The sequence below is a fragment of the Vigna angularis genome, chromosome 10 (genome assembly GCF_016808095.1).
Source record: "Vigna angularis cultivar LongXiaoDou No.4 chromosome 10, ASM1680809v1, whole genome shotgun sequence".
Taxonomy (NCBI): Eukaryota; Viridiplantae; Streptophyta; class Magnoliopsida; order Fabales; family Fabaceae; genus Vigna; species Vigna angularis.
The window spans coordinates 10,934,107-10,949,110 of NC_068979.1; the positions used below are offsets into that span (position 1 = coordinate 10,934,107).

A 15,004-nucleotide genomic window follows, 5' to 3' on the forward strand; every position below is an offset into this window, starting at 1 on the left:
TTGAAAATTATAATTCTTAGCAATTACTAGTCTCTGTTTATTTTGTTTCAAACATTCTTAAAATTAAAATTATTTATATAAGTTTTTCTTAAAATGAAAGTTAAAGCAATGGTTTACTATATTAAATAATTTAATAAAAATAGCACGATATTTTATCTCAGTAAAACATTCATTGTAAGTTTAAAAAAGTTAGATTTTCTTTTTCAGTTCCGAAAACGATGTGGTAGGAAAAACAGCGTGAGACTTTCCGAAAACGCATGATTTACTGATAATACCAAGGGCACCAAAAATTTTCTACTGACATAAAATATCTCTTCGGTGTCACTGGATTTTCGGTCTCAGAGTCAACACGGAATTGTTATGCAATTAATAATTACATTGACAAGCAGTACTAACAAAAGCATTAACCTTTATTTGATGGTAACTTTGGTTTTTCCTTGTTTTTGAGTATTAATTATTAATTATTAGATTAAGGAAAGGAAGGAAGAAAGTGGAAGAAACAGATAAGAGAGTGAGGCACATGGCCAACAAAGAATAGTTATATAAATGGTTGATCTATGTTTAGTTCAATTTCACATCCAAATCTGACTCTTTGGTTGGTACCTTCAACCTTGGCCCTTCATACCCTCTTCTTCTCATCCACCGTCACATTCCATGCCACGGTTTTAGGCAACACCCTTTTGCGTCTTCACATTCTGTCAAGCAGAATCAAGGGTCGCTGAGATACAGAGTAAAACGGTACACCCCTCATTCATTCTACTTTTCTCTTTCTTTCCTTGTCTTTTCTGCTTCCTCTCTTTTATCTTTTTCTTTCCTTCTTCCAAATCTAGATCTCTTTCGATTGTTGAATGCCATACGAACTCTGTTCTCTATGTTTTTCTTCTTCTTAAGTCTCTATTTGCCATCTTTGAACGCTTGTTAGGGGGGTGGGTTTTATCGTCTTAGCTTATCTCTCTTCTCATTTTATCATTAAATTTAATAATCGCGTGATGTATGTTGTCGACTTTGTTTATTATGATAAGTTTTTTCTCATTTTTCCTTTTGTAAGAGATGACATAATCTTTCACACCACGCAATCCTACTTGAAATGAAGTAAGCGGGACCATGGAAAAAAGTGTTTAATAAACTGCATTTTTAAGATAATCATGGTTAAGTTTAATTTACGTGGTTTGTGAGTTATTATTATGAATACTCGAGATGGGGTTCTTATATTGTTGAAAAAAGAATCTTTTTTTCTTTTCTTTTCAAAATGATATTTTTCTTTTCTTGTTTTTGAGCTGGGAAATTAGCAGACCTTGTTTCCGACATGGGGATGGTCCTATCTTTGTATTTTTTCTGGCTGTCATACTTGCATAGCCATTGGTGGATGTACCTTGAGACAGAACACAGTGGATCGGGAATCACTGACACATGCATGATGGATCTTTTCTTACGTGTGAATAAAATTTTCAGATTGGCTTATCCTTTTACGTAGAGGGGAATATGACACAGTATGGTGTGAGATCCAGCCCTTCCTTATGCCCCTTTTGTGTGGAATGGGTTTTCACAGGGAACGCTGGAAAATATTATTGCTGGGTCCCAGAGTCATGTGAACATCTTAAAGGCAATGCGACACGGAATGGAAAGTAACTAGTGTCGGTAGCAGTATCAGATTTCGTATATTTACACACCATGACTTTTTGCCCCATGTCGTTTTAATGCTTGGTGACTGTGTGTGGAGTATTGACCAGCTGGAATTAATCATCAATTTCCTTTTTCTCTGCCATTTTTTTTCTTTTATCTTTTCCAAAATTGGATCTGTCATGGTGAGTGGTTTTTTTGGATCATATGGTGGTGTGAACTGAATTGTAGTGGCCTTTCCTTCTTTGGCTTTTTGAGTTAGATGGTGTAATTTCTTAGAGGGTATGGCAATTCAGATAATCCGGTTGGGGTCTAATTGTAGATGTTGTTTCTTTATCTGTAATTTTTATTGTAAGGGGTGGTGGTTAGAGTGGCTTTTGCAAGTTCCAGGCTTCCTTTTGTTTTTCTTCAATCATTGGTGATTGAAGCATGATGATTCCTGATTCTGACACTGTTTTTTAATTGAAAGTATAAACAAAATGCTTGTATATGTAGGCGGAGAAAGTGGCATAGCTGCATTGCACTGAAGTTTTGTATGTTGTATTTTTGCAGATAGTGGAATATTTGTTAGAACATGAAGCATAAAGATGGAAAACCGATTAACCTCCCAAACAAGAACCGGACTGTGACCTTTGTAGCCACCTTAGTTGCTCTATGTGGCCTTTCTTTCTATCTGGGAGGAATCTTTTGTTCTGGAAAGGATGGGGTTGTGGTCAAAACCATTCAGAAGACCGTTGATACTCCTAAGCAAACCTCAGGTTCTCTGCTGATGAGGCCTATCAGTTTCCCTGAATGTGGCTTGGACTATCAAGACTACACCCCATGCACAGATCCAAAGGTATTAAATGGTAGTCATTTGCTGATGCTTTAGGTTTGCAGAAGAATTTTCATTGTTGATTGAGCATGCATAATTTTACAGAGGTGGAGAAAATATGGCCTGTACCGGCTTACTTTGTTAGAACGCCATTGCCCTCCTATCTTTGAGAGGAAAGAATGCTTGGTTCCTCCACCAGATGGATACAAGCCTCCAATCAGATGGCCAAAGAGCAGAGATGAGTGTTGGTACAGGTATAATAATGCTATATGCTTGATGAATTTAAAAAGCAAAAGGTTGAAATGAGTTAAGTATCAATGTAATCCACTTCAACTTTTCTGTTACATTAATGTCAGGAATGTGCCGTATGACTGGATCAACAAGCAGAAGTCTAACCAGCATTGGTTGATCAAAGAAGGGGAGAAATTCCTGTTTCCAGGTGGGGGTACTATGTTTCCCAATGGTGTTGGTGAATATGTTGACATGATGCAAGGACTAATCCCAGAAATGAAAGATGGGACAGTGAGAACTGCCATTGATACTGGTTGTGGGGTGAGTTTACTCATACACTCTTTTTCTTGAGGTGTTTATTTCATTTACCTAATGGAAATGTAAAATAGCAATTCTCAAGATTCCTTCTTAAACATCAAATGCACAAATTCATCCGTACGTTTCTTAAATTCTATTTAATTTCAGTTACAAATTTTAATCATGTGATAGACAAGGAGTGCATCAATTAATCTACTCGACTCTGATTTATTGTAGGTTGCTAGCTGGGGTGGTGATTTGTTGGATCGGGGGATTCTAACAGTTTCTCTTGCTCCAAGAGATAACCATGAAGCTCAAGTTCAGTTTGCTCTAGAGCGTGGTATCCCAGCTATTCTTGGTGTCATTTCTACACAGAGACTTCCTTTCCCATCAAACTCCTTTGATATGGCTCATTGCTCCAGATGCCTTATCCCATGGACGGAATTTGGTAATCTTCTGTGCAAATTGAATTTTAACAATTGAACAGAATTCATTCCTATTTATGCTATTCAATTTAGTACTTTGCACTTAATTAATGTGAAGCCAGCACATATATGATTATGTTTCCCTCGGTTGATTGGTGATCAATGATCATGCATGATATGATATGCAATATGGCCCTCATCCTCTAGCTAAGATTTTACATAAACTCAGGCACTCAATTTAGTTCCAGTTTTGCTGGTTATATAGATTTATTAACTGTTGTCTAAGTTCACTCTAATTTTTTCTCGTATGCTTTCAGGTGGTATTTATCTCATGGAAATACACCGTATTCTTCGTCCCGGAGGATTTTGGGTTTTGTCTGGTCCACCTGTGAACTACGAGCACAGGTGGCGTGGATGGAATACAACTGCTGAGGAGCAAAGATCAGATTACAATAAGTTGCAGAAGTTACTCACTTCGATGTGCTTTAAATTGTACAATAAAAAGGAGGACATTGCTGTATGGCAGAAGGCTAAAGACAACAGTTGCTATGACAAGCTTCCTAAAGAGAACTACCCACCAAAGTGTGATGACAGCGTTGATCCAGATTCAGGATGGTACACTCCACTTCGTGCTTGTTTTGTGGTTCCAGATCCAAAATATAAGAAATCTGTTCTCACATACATGCCTAAATGGCCTGAACGGTTGCATGCTACCCCTGAAAGAATCGAAACTGCTCATGGTGCTAGCACTAGTGCTAGTATTAGTACTTTCAATCATGACGATGGCAAGTGGAAAAAACGCATTCAGCACTACAAGAAGTTGCTGCCTGAGCTTGGCACTGATAAAATAAGAAATGTTATGGACATGAATACAGTGTATGGAGCTTTTGCTGCAGCCTTGATCAATGATCCCCTGTGGGTCATGAATGTGGTCTCATCTTATGGTCTCAACACACTCCCTGTGATTTATGATCGAGGCCTTATTGGAACCTTCCATGACTGGTAATTTTGAACTTCTCATCATCAACCATAAGGTTATTATTTATGGATGTATGTGTGTCCTTTCCTATGGTATGATATTTATTTGGATTTTGTTATTTGGTAGGTGTGAGGCTTTTTCAACCTATCCTCGAACCTATGACCTCCTTCATCTTGATGGATTCTTCACTGCAGAAAGCCACAGGTGAATATGTGAACTTGTTTACTCTCATTAGCAACACAAACATGACTCACTCTAAACTTTCATTGTTGAATATGTTTCTGACAATAGTTGTTACTTGAACAGATGTGAAATGAAGTATGTGTTGTTGGAGATGGACCGAATTTTACGACCTGGTGGCCATGCTCTCATTCGAGAGTCCACTTATTTTGTGGATGCCATTGCTACTATTGGCAAGGGCATGAGATGGATATGTCGCAAAGAAAAGACTGAGTATGGAGTTGACAAAGAGATGGTTTTGATATGCCAGAAAAAGCTATGGCATTCATCCAACCAAGGATCAAGATGACAAACTCTGGAACCAGTGCAGTGGTGAGGTGGGTGGCTAGAATCGTAAATCCAGAAGCAGAAGCTAAGGGAACGAGTTCAGAGCCACCCTCGACAAAACATTGATTCATTCTATAATTTAAGTCAAGAATCGGTCAATTTCATATTTATCAGATGGAAAATTGGTAACTCAATAATCTGATTTATTAAGTTAATGATATAGAAAATTTTCATATAGATACTATTCTTTACATGGCGTCAATTGTATCAGGTACCTCTCGAATATCTATCTACCTTTTTTTATTGTTGTGTAATATCCAGTGACGAAATGGAAGTTTTAAATCCTACACTTATACATGATTTGGATTTCCTTACCAGAGATAGTACAATGTACTGTATTAATAATGCTTGGCAGTATTACCTTAGTACTCTGAGAATTTAAATTCAATATGGTATCATAAAGATTTTTATTTAGTGCAAGTTAGTACCTTGAAGTGTCTTCCTTGCTCACAATTAAGAATTCTCTTAACTAGTCTAGGGAATGAAACTTCTTTACTTTGTTTCCTTTATGCATTTGATCATCTTTTATTCTCAATTTAGTTGAACCTACTATTCCACAAAACTTTTACATTTAAGTTGTTGTAGCATGGAAATTGTTGAAAGTTCATTTTGCACAAGATAATAGAGTCATAGTGAAATGAAAAAAGATAATTGAGTTAAAGAGATAGCTGTTGGGTCTATCGAGCAGGAGGTTCCATGTGGGTTACACAAACATCAATAATATTTGAGCCAACTATATAAGAGATCGACACCATTCTTTACCAAAAACTTTAAGGCAATGTGTTAATGGATCTTTCACCTTTATATACTGTTCTAATTTCTCATTTCTATCTAATAAGAGACTTGGATTCACACTTGGATTTCCAACAATAGCTTGATGATGATTACCATGATAAGCAATAGCTTAATGATGGTTATCATTTAGAGAGATAGTATGACAGGTGTAAGGATTTATTTTGTTCAATACATCAGGTTTGATGTAGAATAGCATGTTCTTACAACAGGAATTCAACAATAAATCAGTTTCATTATCATTTCTGATAACCTTAATTTTCGTGTTAAATTGCCTTTCAATTATGCCATTAAAAGTTCTCAAACAATTTTCTGATAAGATCCTTAACTGTTCAAGTGGATTAAGTAAAAAGATTGATATACATAAGAAGTGATGACATGGAAAGGTTTTTTTCTTTGCCTAGTAGAATGACAAATTTTACATATGTAATTGAAATTACAATCTATTATAATATAAGAGAAAAAATTATCTTATTATTTATTTTATTTTATTTATAAGCATTTAAAAATTAGTTTTTTTAGTCATTTGATATTTTTAATTTTATTTATTTATATTTATTTTGTTGTCACATGTTTATAAAAATTATTTTACGTTAATCTATTTTATATTTTTTATTTATATTTATTTTGTTACTATATAAAATTTATTTTATCTTTTTATCCATTTATTTTATTTTTAAACAAATTTGTCTATACTATTTTTTTATTCTTTTATAACTTTTAATTACTTGATCATTTAATAAATTATTAAAAAATAACTTATATTTTAAAGCTTAAATTTTTTTATATTGTTTTCTTTATTTTTAATTTTATCTTTTTATAATTTATAATTATTAGGTCGTCAATAAAATAAAATTTATAAACATATATTTTATTTTTATTTCTTAAAATAATATGATTTTAAAAAATAGTGTATACACATATATAAAAAGTTCTCTCTCATGATTTTTTTTCTTTGTCAATTTAGATCATGATAGACATTCCTACAAATTATTTAAAAAATAGTTAACTTTTAAAATAAATAAAAAATTAGAGTATGTAACAATCCAAATAATGTTAAACTACCATACATGGTCTTATATAATTGCTATTCAACAAGCATACATAAAGTATATAAATCACTTCATAAATGTAATACTTTGATAAAAAATGAATTCATATACATCTCTCGAACATAAATTAAAAAGGGCAACAACTACATAGTTTTGTTTTTTCCCCCCAAAAGATAATAAGTATTAAAATAGTAACTAAAATCTAAAATAATCATCTCCTATTGGCCCGACACATAATTCCTCATCTAATCTACTCACAGCAGATAATGATAATCGGTAGAAAGAAAAAATAACACAAGCACAAAAAACATAAAAGGATAAGCTAATTTTAAAAACAAATTTAATCTTAAAATAATCCCGTAAACAATATTTGAGGTTAAACAAATTCAAAACAAAATTTTTATACGAATTTGAGGCACATGTAACCTAATAACAGATAAAAAATTTGAAATCTCTTTGGAAGGTACCTCCAATGACTGCATAGAGAACAAAAACACAGAAAAAAAAATATAAGAATGACGTATACTAGAAGATTGATCTATTTGAATCACTGTTAAGCTTATTCATAGCATCGCACATGCAATCCAGATCAACAACAATAAAAACTTCATTAAAATTCTGAGATGAGGAGAAAAAGAGAGGTTAAAGTTAGAATACAAATGATTTTATAGGAAGCATTATATATGTAACCTTTCATTTAAATAGTGTAAACCCTATTAAGAAAATATTACAAGTTTAATAAACTAGAATAGTTATTCACACAAAAAGTATATAAAAGTGCCTGTATAATTATCTAAAATATAATTATAAGTCAAATTTATATACACAATACTAAGACTCTCTACTTAATTACAAAAGATTCATTATAATTTCAAACAAAAAAAACTTTAAGACTAAAATAGAATAAACATTGCACCCTTGCCGCCTATGGCTTGCTCCAATGTGCCCACACTCATAAGATGATTATTCAAAAAACATATAACAATACAAACAAACAACACAAAAATGGTAAGCTAATATAAAAATAATTAGTGCTGTCAAAATGAGTTGTAATCTGCGAGCCAATCCGGCCCACCACGGGTTTGAGCCGGGTTGGGTTTGAAAAAAATGTAATTTTTTTATGCGGGTTAGTTTTCAACTCGGCTTATTTAGAACCCGGCTCATCTGGGTTAAACCCGTGGTGAACCGGGTTGACTCACCAACCCACCTAATTTAATTATTTATTATTTTGTGTTTCAATATTATTAATTAGCATTTTTTTATTATATTGTAGATGAGGGGATAAAAAAATGTTTCAAGAGAGAAAAATATTATAGATTTATCTATTTGATAACGGTTGAAAAACCGTTATTTTTATACTTAATTTTGATATTAAAAACACCCTTTTTGACTTAGAAGCTTGCTTGAACTCATGTTTTTGCTTTAACTTTGTGAATAAGAGAGTTGAAGGTGAATTTAATGGTTTTGTGCTAGATTCCCTTGATTTTGTAGGTTATTGAAATGATTTGACAGAAGAGTTAAAGTATCGAATGGTTGGAATGCAGAAAAGTCAACCAGAAACCAGAAAAGTCAACAAGTCCATCAGAAAAGTCAACCAGTCAACCAGAATACAGAAAAGTCAACCAGAGTGCAGAAAAAGTTGCGCTGAGTGGCGCTGAGCAGTAATTTCCACTGAGCGGCAATTTTGAAGTGCTGAAATCACCGTTGAGCGCCAAATTCTACTGAGCGCCAGTGCCGCACTTACCACTGAGCGGCAAAAGTGCCGCTGAGCGCCATTTTGATGGGCTTGGACCTGTTTTTTGTCATTTTTGTGGGCTTGGACCTGTTTTCTGTTATTTTTATGTTCTATTTAAGGACTTGCACGTCCTAGGGATTGTATCTTTTGATGACTTAAGCACAAAAACACACTTTTCACCCCTTGGGGGTAGATTTGGAGATGGTGACGACTCTCCTTTTCTTTTTCTAGGGTTTTTCTATTTCTTCCATTCTTTCATTCCATTGTTCATCTAGTTTCTCCATGACGATGGAGGGCTAACCCTTATTGTTGTTGGGAAAGATATAACCTCTTAAACTCTCATGTATTGAATTTGTTCTTCAAGATCTTTTAAAGATACATTCTTTCTTTCATTAATTGTTAGAGATATTCTTCTTTGCTCAAATGCTTGTGATGTTTTATTCATGTATGGCATAAATCTTATGATTTGTAAGTATCAAGAGATTTCGTACTCCTAGGGTTGGACGATTTAGGGATGTGACAGCTCTGCTCTTCTCTCCCTAGGATTGTTATTGAGAGATATCTTACAAATCACGATCTGAGAAATTCTCCCAATAGTAGTATAAACCTAGACATAGGAGTATGATGGTTGATTGCCTTTAAGCTTCTATGCTTTATAATGCATGAATAATTGCTAGGAGACAAGACATTGTAAACTAGTGATTATGATTAGGCTTTCTTCGCCAAGACATCGGGTTTAAGGTAAATTAGAAAGTGACATTAACATTAATGAAGAAAAATGAATTCATATATGCATGAGAGTAAATTAGGTGAAATCTAAACCCAACAACAATATCATCAACTTCATCCATTCATTCTTGTGTTTAGCCTCAATTGATCAAATTGCATTCATGTTTATTTTATTGCATTTGCATTCAAAAACCCCAAAATATATTCTTTAGAGTCTTAATTAGTTGAGTAATCACATAACTGTTTAGTGCCGTGAGTCTCTTGGGAAACAATACTTGGTCTTACTAGTTTTATTACTTGATACGTGTCGGTTACACTTGCCGATGAATTAACAAGTTTTTGACTCCGTTTTCGGGGATTAAAAATTTGTTCATCAAGTTTTTGGCGCTGTTGCCGGGGACTCGTGGTATAACTATTCTATTTGTGTGATTCTTAACCGATTAGGCTTTATCTTTAATTTTTATCTTTTTATTTCTTTATATCTTTCTATCTTATCTTTTTATCTTTTCATCTTTCTATCTTATTATATTTTTATTTTTTTTCTTTTTATCTTTTTCTCTTTCTATCTTTTCATCATTTTATCGTTTTATCTTTTTATCTTTTTCTCTTTTTATTTTTCTTTTTATCTTTTTATTTTATTTTTATCTTTTTTTTATCTTTTTATCTTTTATTTTTTTATTTTTTTCTCTTTTTCTCTTTTTTATTTTTTGGTTTAAACCCTCATTTGTGTGCCAATCTTAAGTGGGTCATCGTGTTTTTTTCAGTCTCAATCGAGTCCATAAACTTGTTAAAATGATCCAATTAAGCCCTCTCCATTAATTCATCAGTAACGCCGTCTAACTCTGATGACGTGGTGCACATATTATTAGCTCAGTTATAAGGACTAAATTACGTGGATATTTATATTTAATAAAACAGTTTTTGATGTGGTAGGAAATTAGGGACTTTTTTTCCTGAATTTGCATTAGGGATATGTTTTTTCAGAGTCTTCATCATTCTTCACCGTCTTCGTCTTTCCTTTTGAGCCTTTTCCTTTCTCAAGGTTCTGGTTTGCACGGCGGAGATGGATGAGCTGAGGGAAAGAGGTGTGTGGTTTCAAACTGGGTCATACGAGATCTGACTCTGGATCCGCGCCGACGCTGCTGATATACTCCGGCCAAACTGCTACTTCGTCGATGATGAATGTTCTCCCCACCGGGAACATCTACCCCTCCGGGAAGATCTTCGCATTCATCTGCCCCACCGGCGATGAATGCTCTTTGATCATGTTTTGGATCTGTATCTGTGCAGGATTTCATGTCTGAAGATATGATCTTTTGTGATGTTTTTGATGGGCATGGTCGACACAGTAAAACTTGCTTCAAAGGGAATGTAAAATATGATAGTATAGAATTTGAGAAGGATTCCTCCACAGAGGACAAAATGAACTCTATGTGGATTGCTTCTACAGTGGGAGCACTGTTGTGACTATAGTGAAGTGGTTAGTAGAAGATCTGTAACACCCAGAAGATCAGCATCCCCTATGCGAAGGGTCCAAATAGGAAGAGCTGGACCCCATAGAGTTGCCGCCTTAACTATCAAGAGTCTCAATTATTTTCCTGGCAGAGAGAGGTCAAATACATTTAGAGATGCTTCTGAAAATGACTATGAAGGGGAAGTATCTGAGCAATCCTATAAGAAATCAGAAATTGATGTAAGGAAGTATCTGAAGATCCCGTTATGTTGACTTCTAATGATGCAGTGCATGACAAGATTCCAAAAAATTCAGATGTAGGAATGGTGTCTGATTTTGTTTCCGAAATTGACAATGTATTGCGGTCTTGAAATTGGGATTTCTGGGATGGTTCATTGGATTTTCTATGCAGGTTTTTTATCACATTTTTGGAAGTTGGAGTTGAATTGGGATTTTGATATTGTGTTCCCATTTGTGAGCTTGAAACTGTTAGGTTTAATTGAATTTTTGAGTGGTGGTTGTTGGTGGTGGTGCCAGTGGAGGTGAGGAGCAGCAACCCCTAACGGTGCTCTGGTGATAATGCTCGGTCGTACGACAACCACAACATTGTCTTGGTGGCAACTCCATATTGGGCGGCATGGTGGGCGGTGGGCAAGGAGGAGTCCCGTGCTTGATTGTACAAATAAGCTATTCAAAAAAATTTAACACACCTCAACATGCCACGAGATCTTAAAAATTACACTTTAGCATGTGCAGACGGCGTTACTGATAAATAAACGGAGATGGCTTAATTGGCTCATTTTAACAAGTTTATGGACCTGATTGAGACCGAAAAAAATACGATGACCCACTTGAGATTGACACACAAATATGAGGACCAAATGAGGGTTTAAACCTTATTTTTTTTATCCTTTTAGTTTTCTTTATCTTTTTATTTTTTTCTGTTTATCTTTTTATTTTTATTTTTTTATTTTTTTATCTTTTTATCTTTTGATTTTTTTTTTATCTTTTCTTTCTATCTTTCTATCCTTCTATCTTTTTATTTTTTCCTTTCTATCCTTCTATCTTTCTATTTTTTTATTTTTTTATCTTTCTATATTTTTATCTTTTTATCTTTCTATCTCTTCATTATTTTTCTTTTTTTTATCTGTTTGTGCTAATTGGGTGCTCTAGTGCAGTGTTCTTTAGTGTTTGCAGGATCAAATTCAAAAATCTGTACTAGGAGAACATGATCATCAAGAGAAGAAGCACAACATCTACTGATGGATGCCAGGTGATTGAGTATCTACTGAAGGATACTATGCTATCAGACACTTACTAATGAGTGTTGATGAAAAGGATTTGCATATACTGATGGATGTCAGTGGGAGAGTATCGACTGAAGGATACTATGTTTGTATACACCTATTGATGGGTGTTGGTGATAAAGATATGCGTCTACTAAAGGATGCTGGAGGATTTTGGGTCAGGCTCGTGACGTTAAACAAGCGCTTATTGGGAGATAACCCAATTTCTGACTTTTTTTTTTGGATTTGAATTTACTTTGCAGGAGTGACAACATCTACTGATGGATGTTGCTATGATGAGGGAGATGAATGATAGCGTCTACTGATGGATGCTACTGAAGGCGTCTACTGATGGATGCCGATGAAGAGGAGAAAGATTAGCATCTACTGATGGATGCTGATGAGAAGGATTCACATCTACTAATGGATGCAGGAAGATTAAGATAAGAGAGCATCTACTGACGTATGTTACTGAGAGCATCTACTGATGGATGCTATGCTGATGGATGTTACTGACAACATCTATTGATGGATGCTGCTGAATCAGGATTTTTTTGTTTTTGCTTTATTTTATTTGAATTTTGTTTTATTTTTATTTTTGTTTATGTACTTGGTTTAATGAGTTGTGCTGCAATGGTTTGGTATGATGTGATAAACTGTTGTTTGTGATGAGTAATATTCTTGTGTTTGCTCTATTGGTCTATGATGCATGTTGAGTTAATGATTGTTGAGGCTTTTTAAGCATAGATGGTGGTTGCTCATAGTTTTGTTAAAACACAGATGCATGATTTCAATTGTCATTAATATGCTGGGCAGGATGTTTATCAAATTTTGGAACTTGAGTTAACCTGTGAGAGATTAGGCTCCAGAGTTTTTGATTGATTGAGTGCTATTACTTTGGAAGCATGATTGATTTTGCCTAATTTTCTATGATTGAACCACTTGCTTGCTTGTTACAAATGATCAAGCCATGTTTTTCTTCTCCCTTAGAGCCAATGTTTATAGGTGAACCCAATAAAGATCAATGTTTTCTCTAACCTTTGCACCTTGAGCCTAAATTTGAAAAGTGGAAAAACCCTTTTTGAAATCCTTACCTTGAGTTAAGTAGAATATGTTTTTGTGGTAATGGAAAATGGTTCATGTTTGGGGTGGTGAGAAACCGAAAAGAACTTTGTGAAATTCATTAAAGAGCATTGGGCAAAAGCAAAAAGCAAAAGAGAAGAAAATAAAGAAAAGAAAAGGTTAAGCTCAATGCAAGTAAAGTTTGGTAATGAGTTGAATATTAGTTTCTCACATAAAAAAAGGAGAAAGAGAGATTATTGTTAATGTGAATGAATGAATTATGCACTCTATTAACTCATGGAATTTTTTTGTCTAGAAAAACCAATTTTCTTCTTAGCCCAGCCTCAATACAAGCCTTGAAAAGCCCTTGTGATGATAACTTGCTTGTGAGTGTGTTTGATATGTGGTTAAATGAAAGGCAAAGTTGATTCATGTGACATTGTGATGGTAGAGTGTAAGAGTGTCACCTCACTAAACACTTTTGAGTGTTTGAGTGAAACACTATCTTTGGTGAGGAATAGTTCCATACACTTTATGATAACATTCTTGCTTTGTTGTTGATGAGGATTGCATCTGTTGCGTATGTCTTGATTATGTGAGCACCATAGTTGAAGCTTGATTGGGTAAAGCATCATTATATCTTAACTAATCTTTCTATGATGAGCATTCATGAGTGATTTACTTGTCCTAAGAGAAAAATGCTTTTTAGTGTGCTAGACCATTGTAGTATCAGTATTCTATTTAAGCCAGGTTTTGTTTTGCTTGAGGACAAGCTAAGTTTCAAGTTTGGGGTTATAATAACGGTTGAAAAATCGTTATTTTTATACTTAATTTTGATATTAAAAACACTCTTTTTGACTTAGAAGCTTGCTTGAACTCATGTTTTTGCTTTAGTTTTGTGAATAAGAGAGTTGAATGTGAATGTAATGGTTTTGTGCTAGATTCCCCTGATTTTGTAGGTTATTGGAATGATTTGACAGAAGAGTTAAAGTACCTGTACCATATGGTGTCCCGGTCATATGGACCGGGTGACCAGGAGCAACACCGGCACAAAATTGGCCACCGATGTCCCTTCCATCATCTTACATCTGGACGGACGTTCCAGGTTGCATAAATACTTCCCACTCAGTTACACAATCCGACCATTCATCATTCAGATGAATAACAGTCCCACGTACGACCGGTTTCATTAGGCCGGCCGATTGAGGAAATAGATCAACAAAGATTAAGATTAAGGTAAGTAACCATTAAAGTTATTGGGCCGAGTTTAGGCCGTGATTAACTATTCACTAATCCCAAGCCCATAACAAAAACTATAAATACATGTCAAAGGTGAGTGGTAGGTAGGTTGCATTTACTACGCATTCATTACTGTTTCATCAAAATCGCCAACAGTTTCCGTAATGACTTTGGCATCGGAGAATCTTTGACAGGTTCCCCTCGGACGATAGGAGTAGACAGCAGAGCTTGGAGCGTGACCGGACGGCAAGTGGACCAGAGGACAAATTGTAGAGGCATTAGGTAACTTAGTCCCAAATAACCGAAACATTTTGGCGCCCACCGTGGGGCCGAGTTACTTAAAAACCCAATGGTGACCACGAGAAACATGAGTATGGATGACCCGGTAGAGATGATTCGTATACTGCAGCAGAAGATGGAGGAGATGCAACATCGTCATGAGGAGGAGGTCATGGCCGTCCGAGCTGAGTGTTCGGCGCGCCTTGCCTGAGAGGGCGTAGGAGAAAGGGGAGAGTAAGAGAATACCAAGGAGAGAGGCAAGGCCGCCATGGAGGACCAGACCGAACATAGCAGTGGGCCGGACAAAATGTGGAGACCCACGAAGCTGGAGGTCAAGGGTAGCAAGGCTAAATCCGTGCACGCGGAGAGTGGCGCGAAGGACAAGCAGTTGGTAGTGAAGACCGAGTCCTCGTCGACGTATTACTCCCCTTCATGCAAGAAATC

General features: G+C 35.2%; 1 protein-coding gene across 6 annotated transcripts; it reads left to right on the plus strand.

Moving 5' to 3' along the window:
* The first annotated feature begins 486 nt into the window (after positions 1-486).
* On the plus strand, positions 487-5,247 carry LOC108335988 (probable methyltransferase PMT20). 6 transcript variants are annotated; one of them, XM_052869285.1, is made up of 9 exons: positions 554-738; positions 1,453-1,902; positions 2,173-2,458; positions 2,540-2,688; positions 2,791-2,986; positions 3,200-3,410; positions 3,705-4,389; positions 4,493-4,570; positions 4,673-5,247. In XM_052869285.1, the coding sequence occupies exons 3-9, from the start codon at positions 2,195-2,197 to the stop codon at positions 4,893-4,895; spliced, it is 1,806 nt and encodes a 601-aa protein (XP_052725245.1). In that variant the 5' UTR covers positions 554-738; positions 1,453-1,902; positions 2,173-2,194; the 3' UTR covers positions 4,896-5,247. The 6 variants fall into 6 exon arrangements, with proteins under 6 accessions (XP_017427736.1, XP_052725247.1, XP_052725245.1 ...); XM_052869284.1 differs by having other exon boundaries at positions 1,453-1,805; XM_052869286.1 differs by having other exon boundaries at positions 1,550-1,805.
* The last annotated feature ends 9,757 nt before the right edge of the window (positions 5,248-15,004 follow it).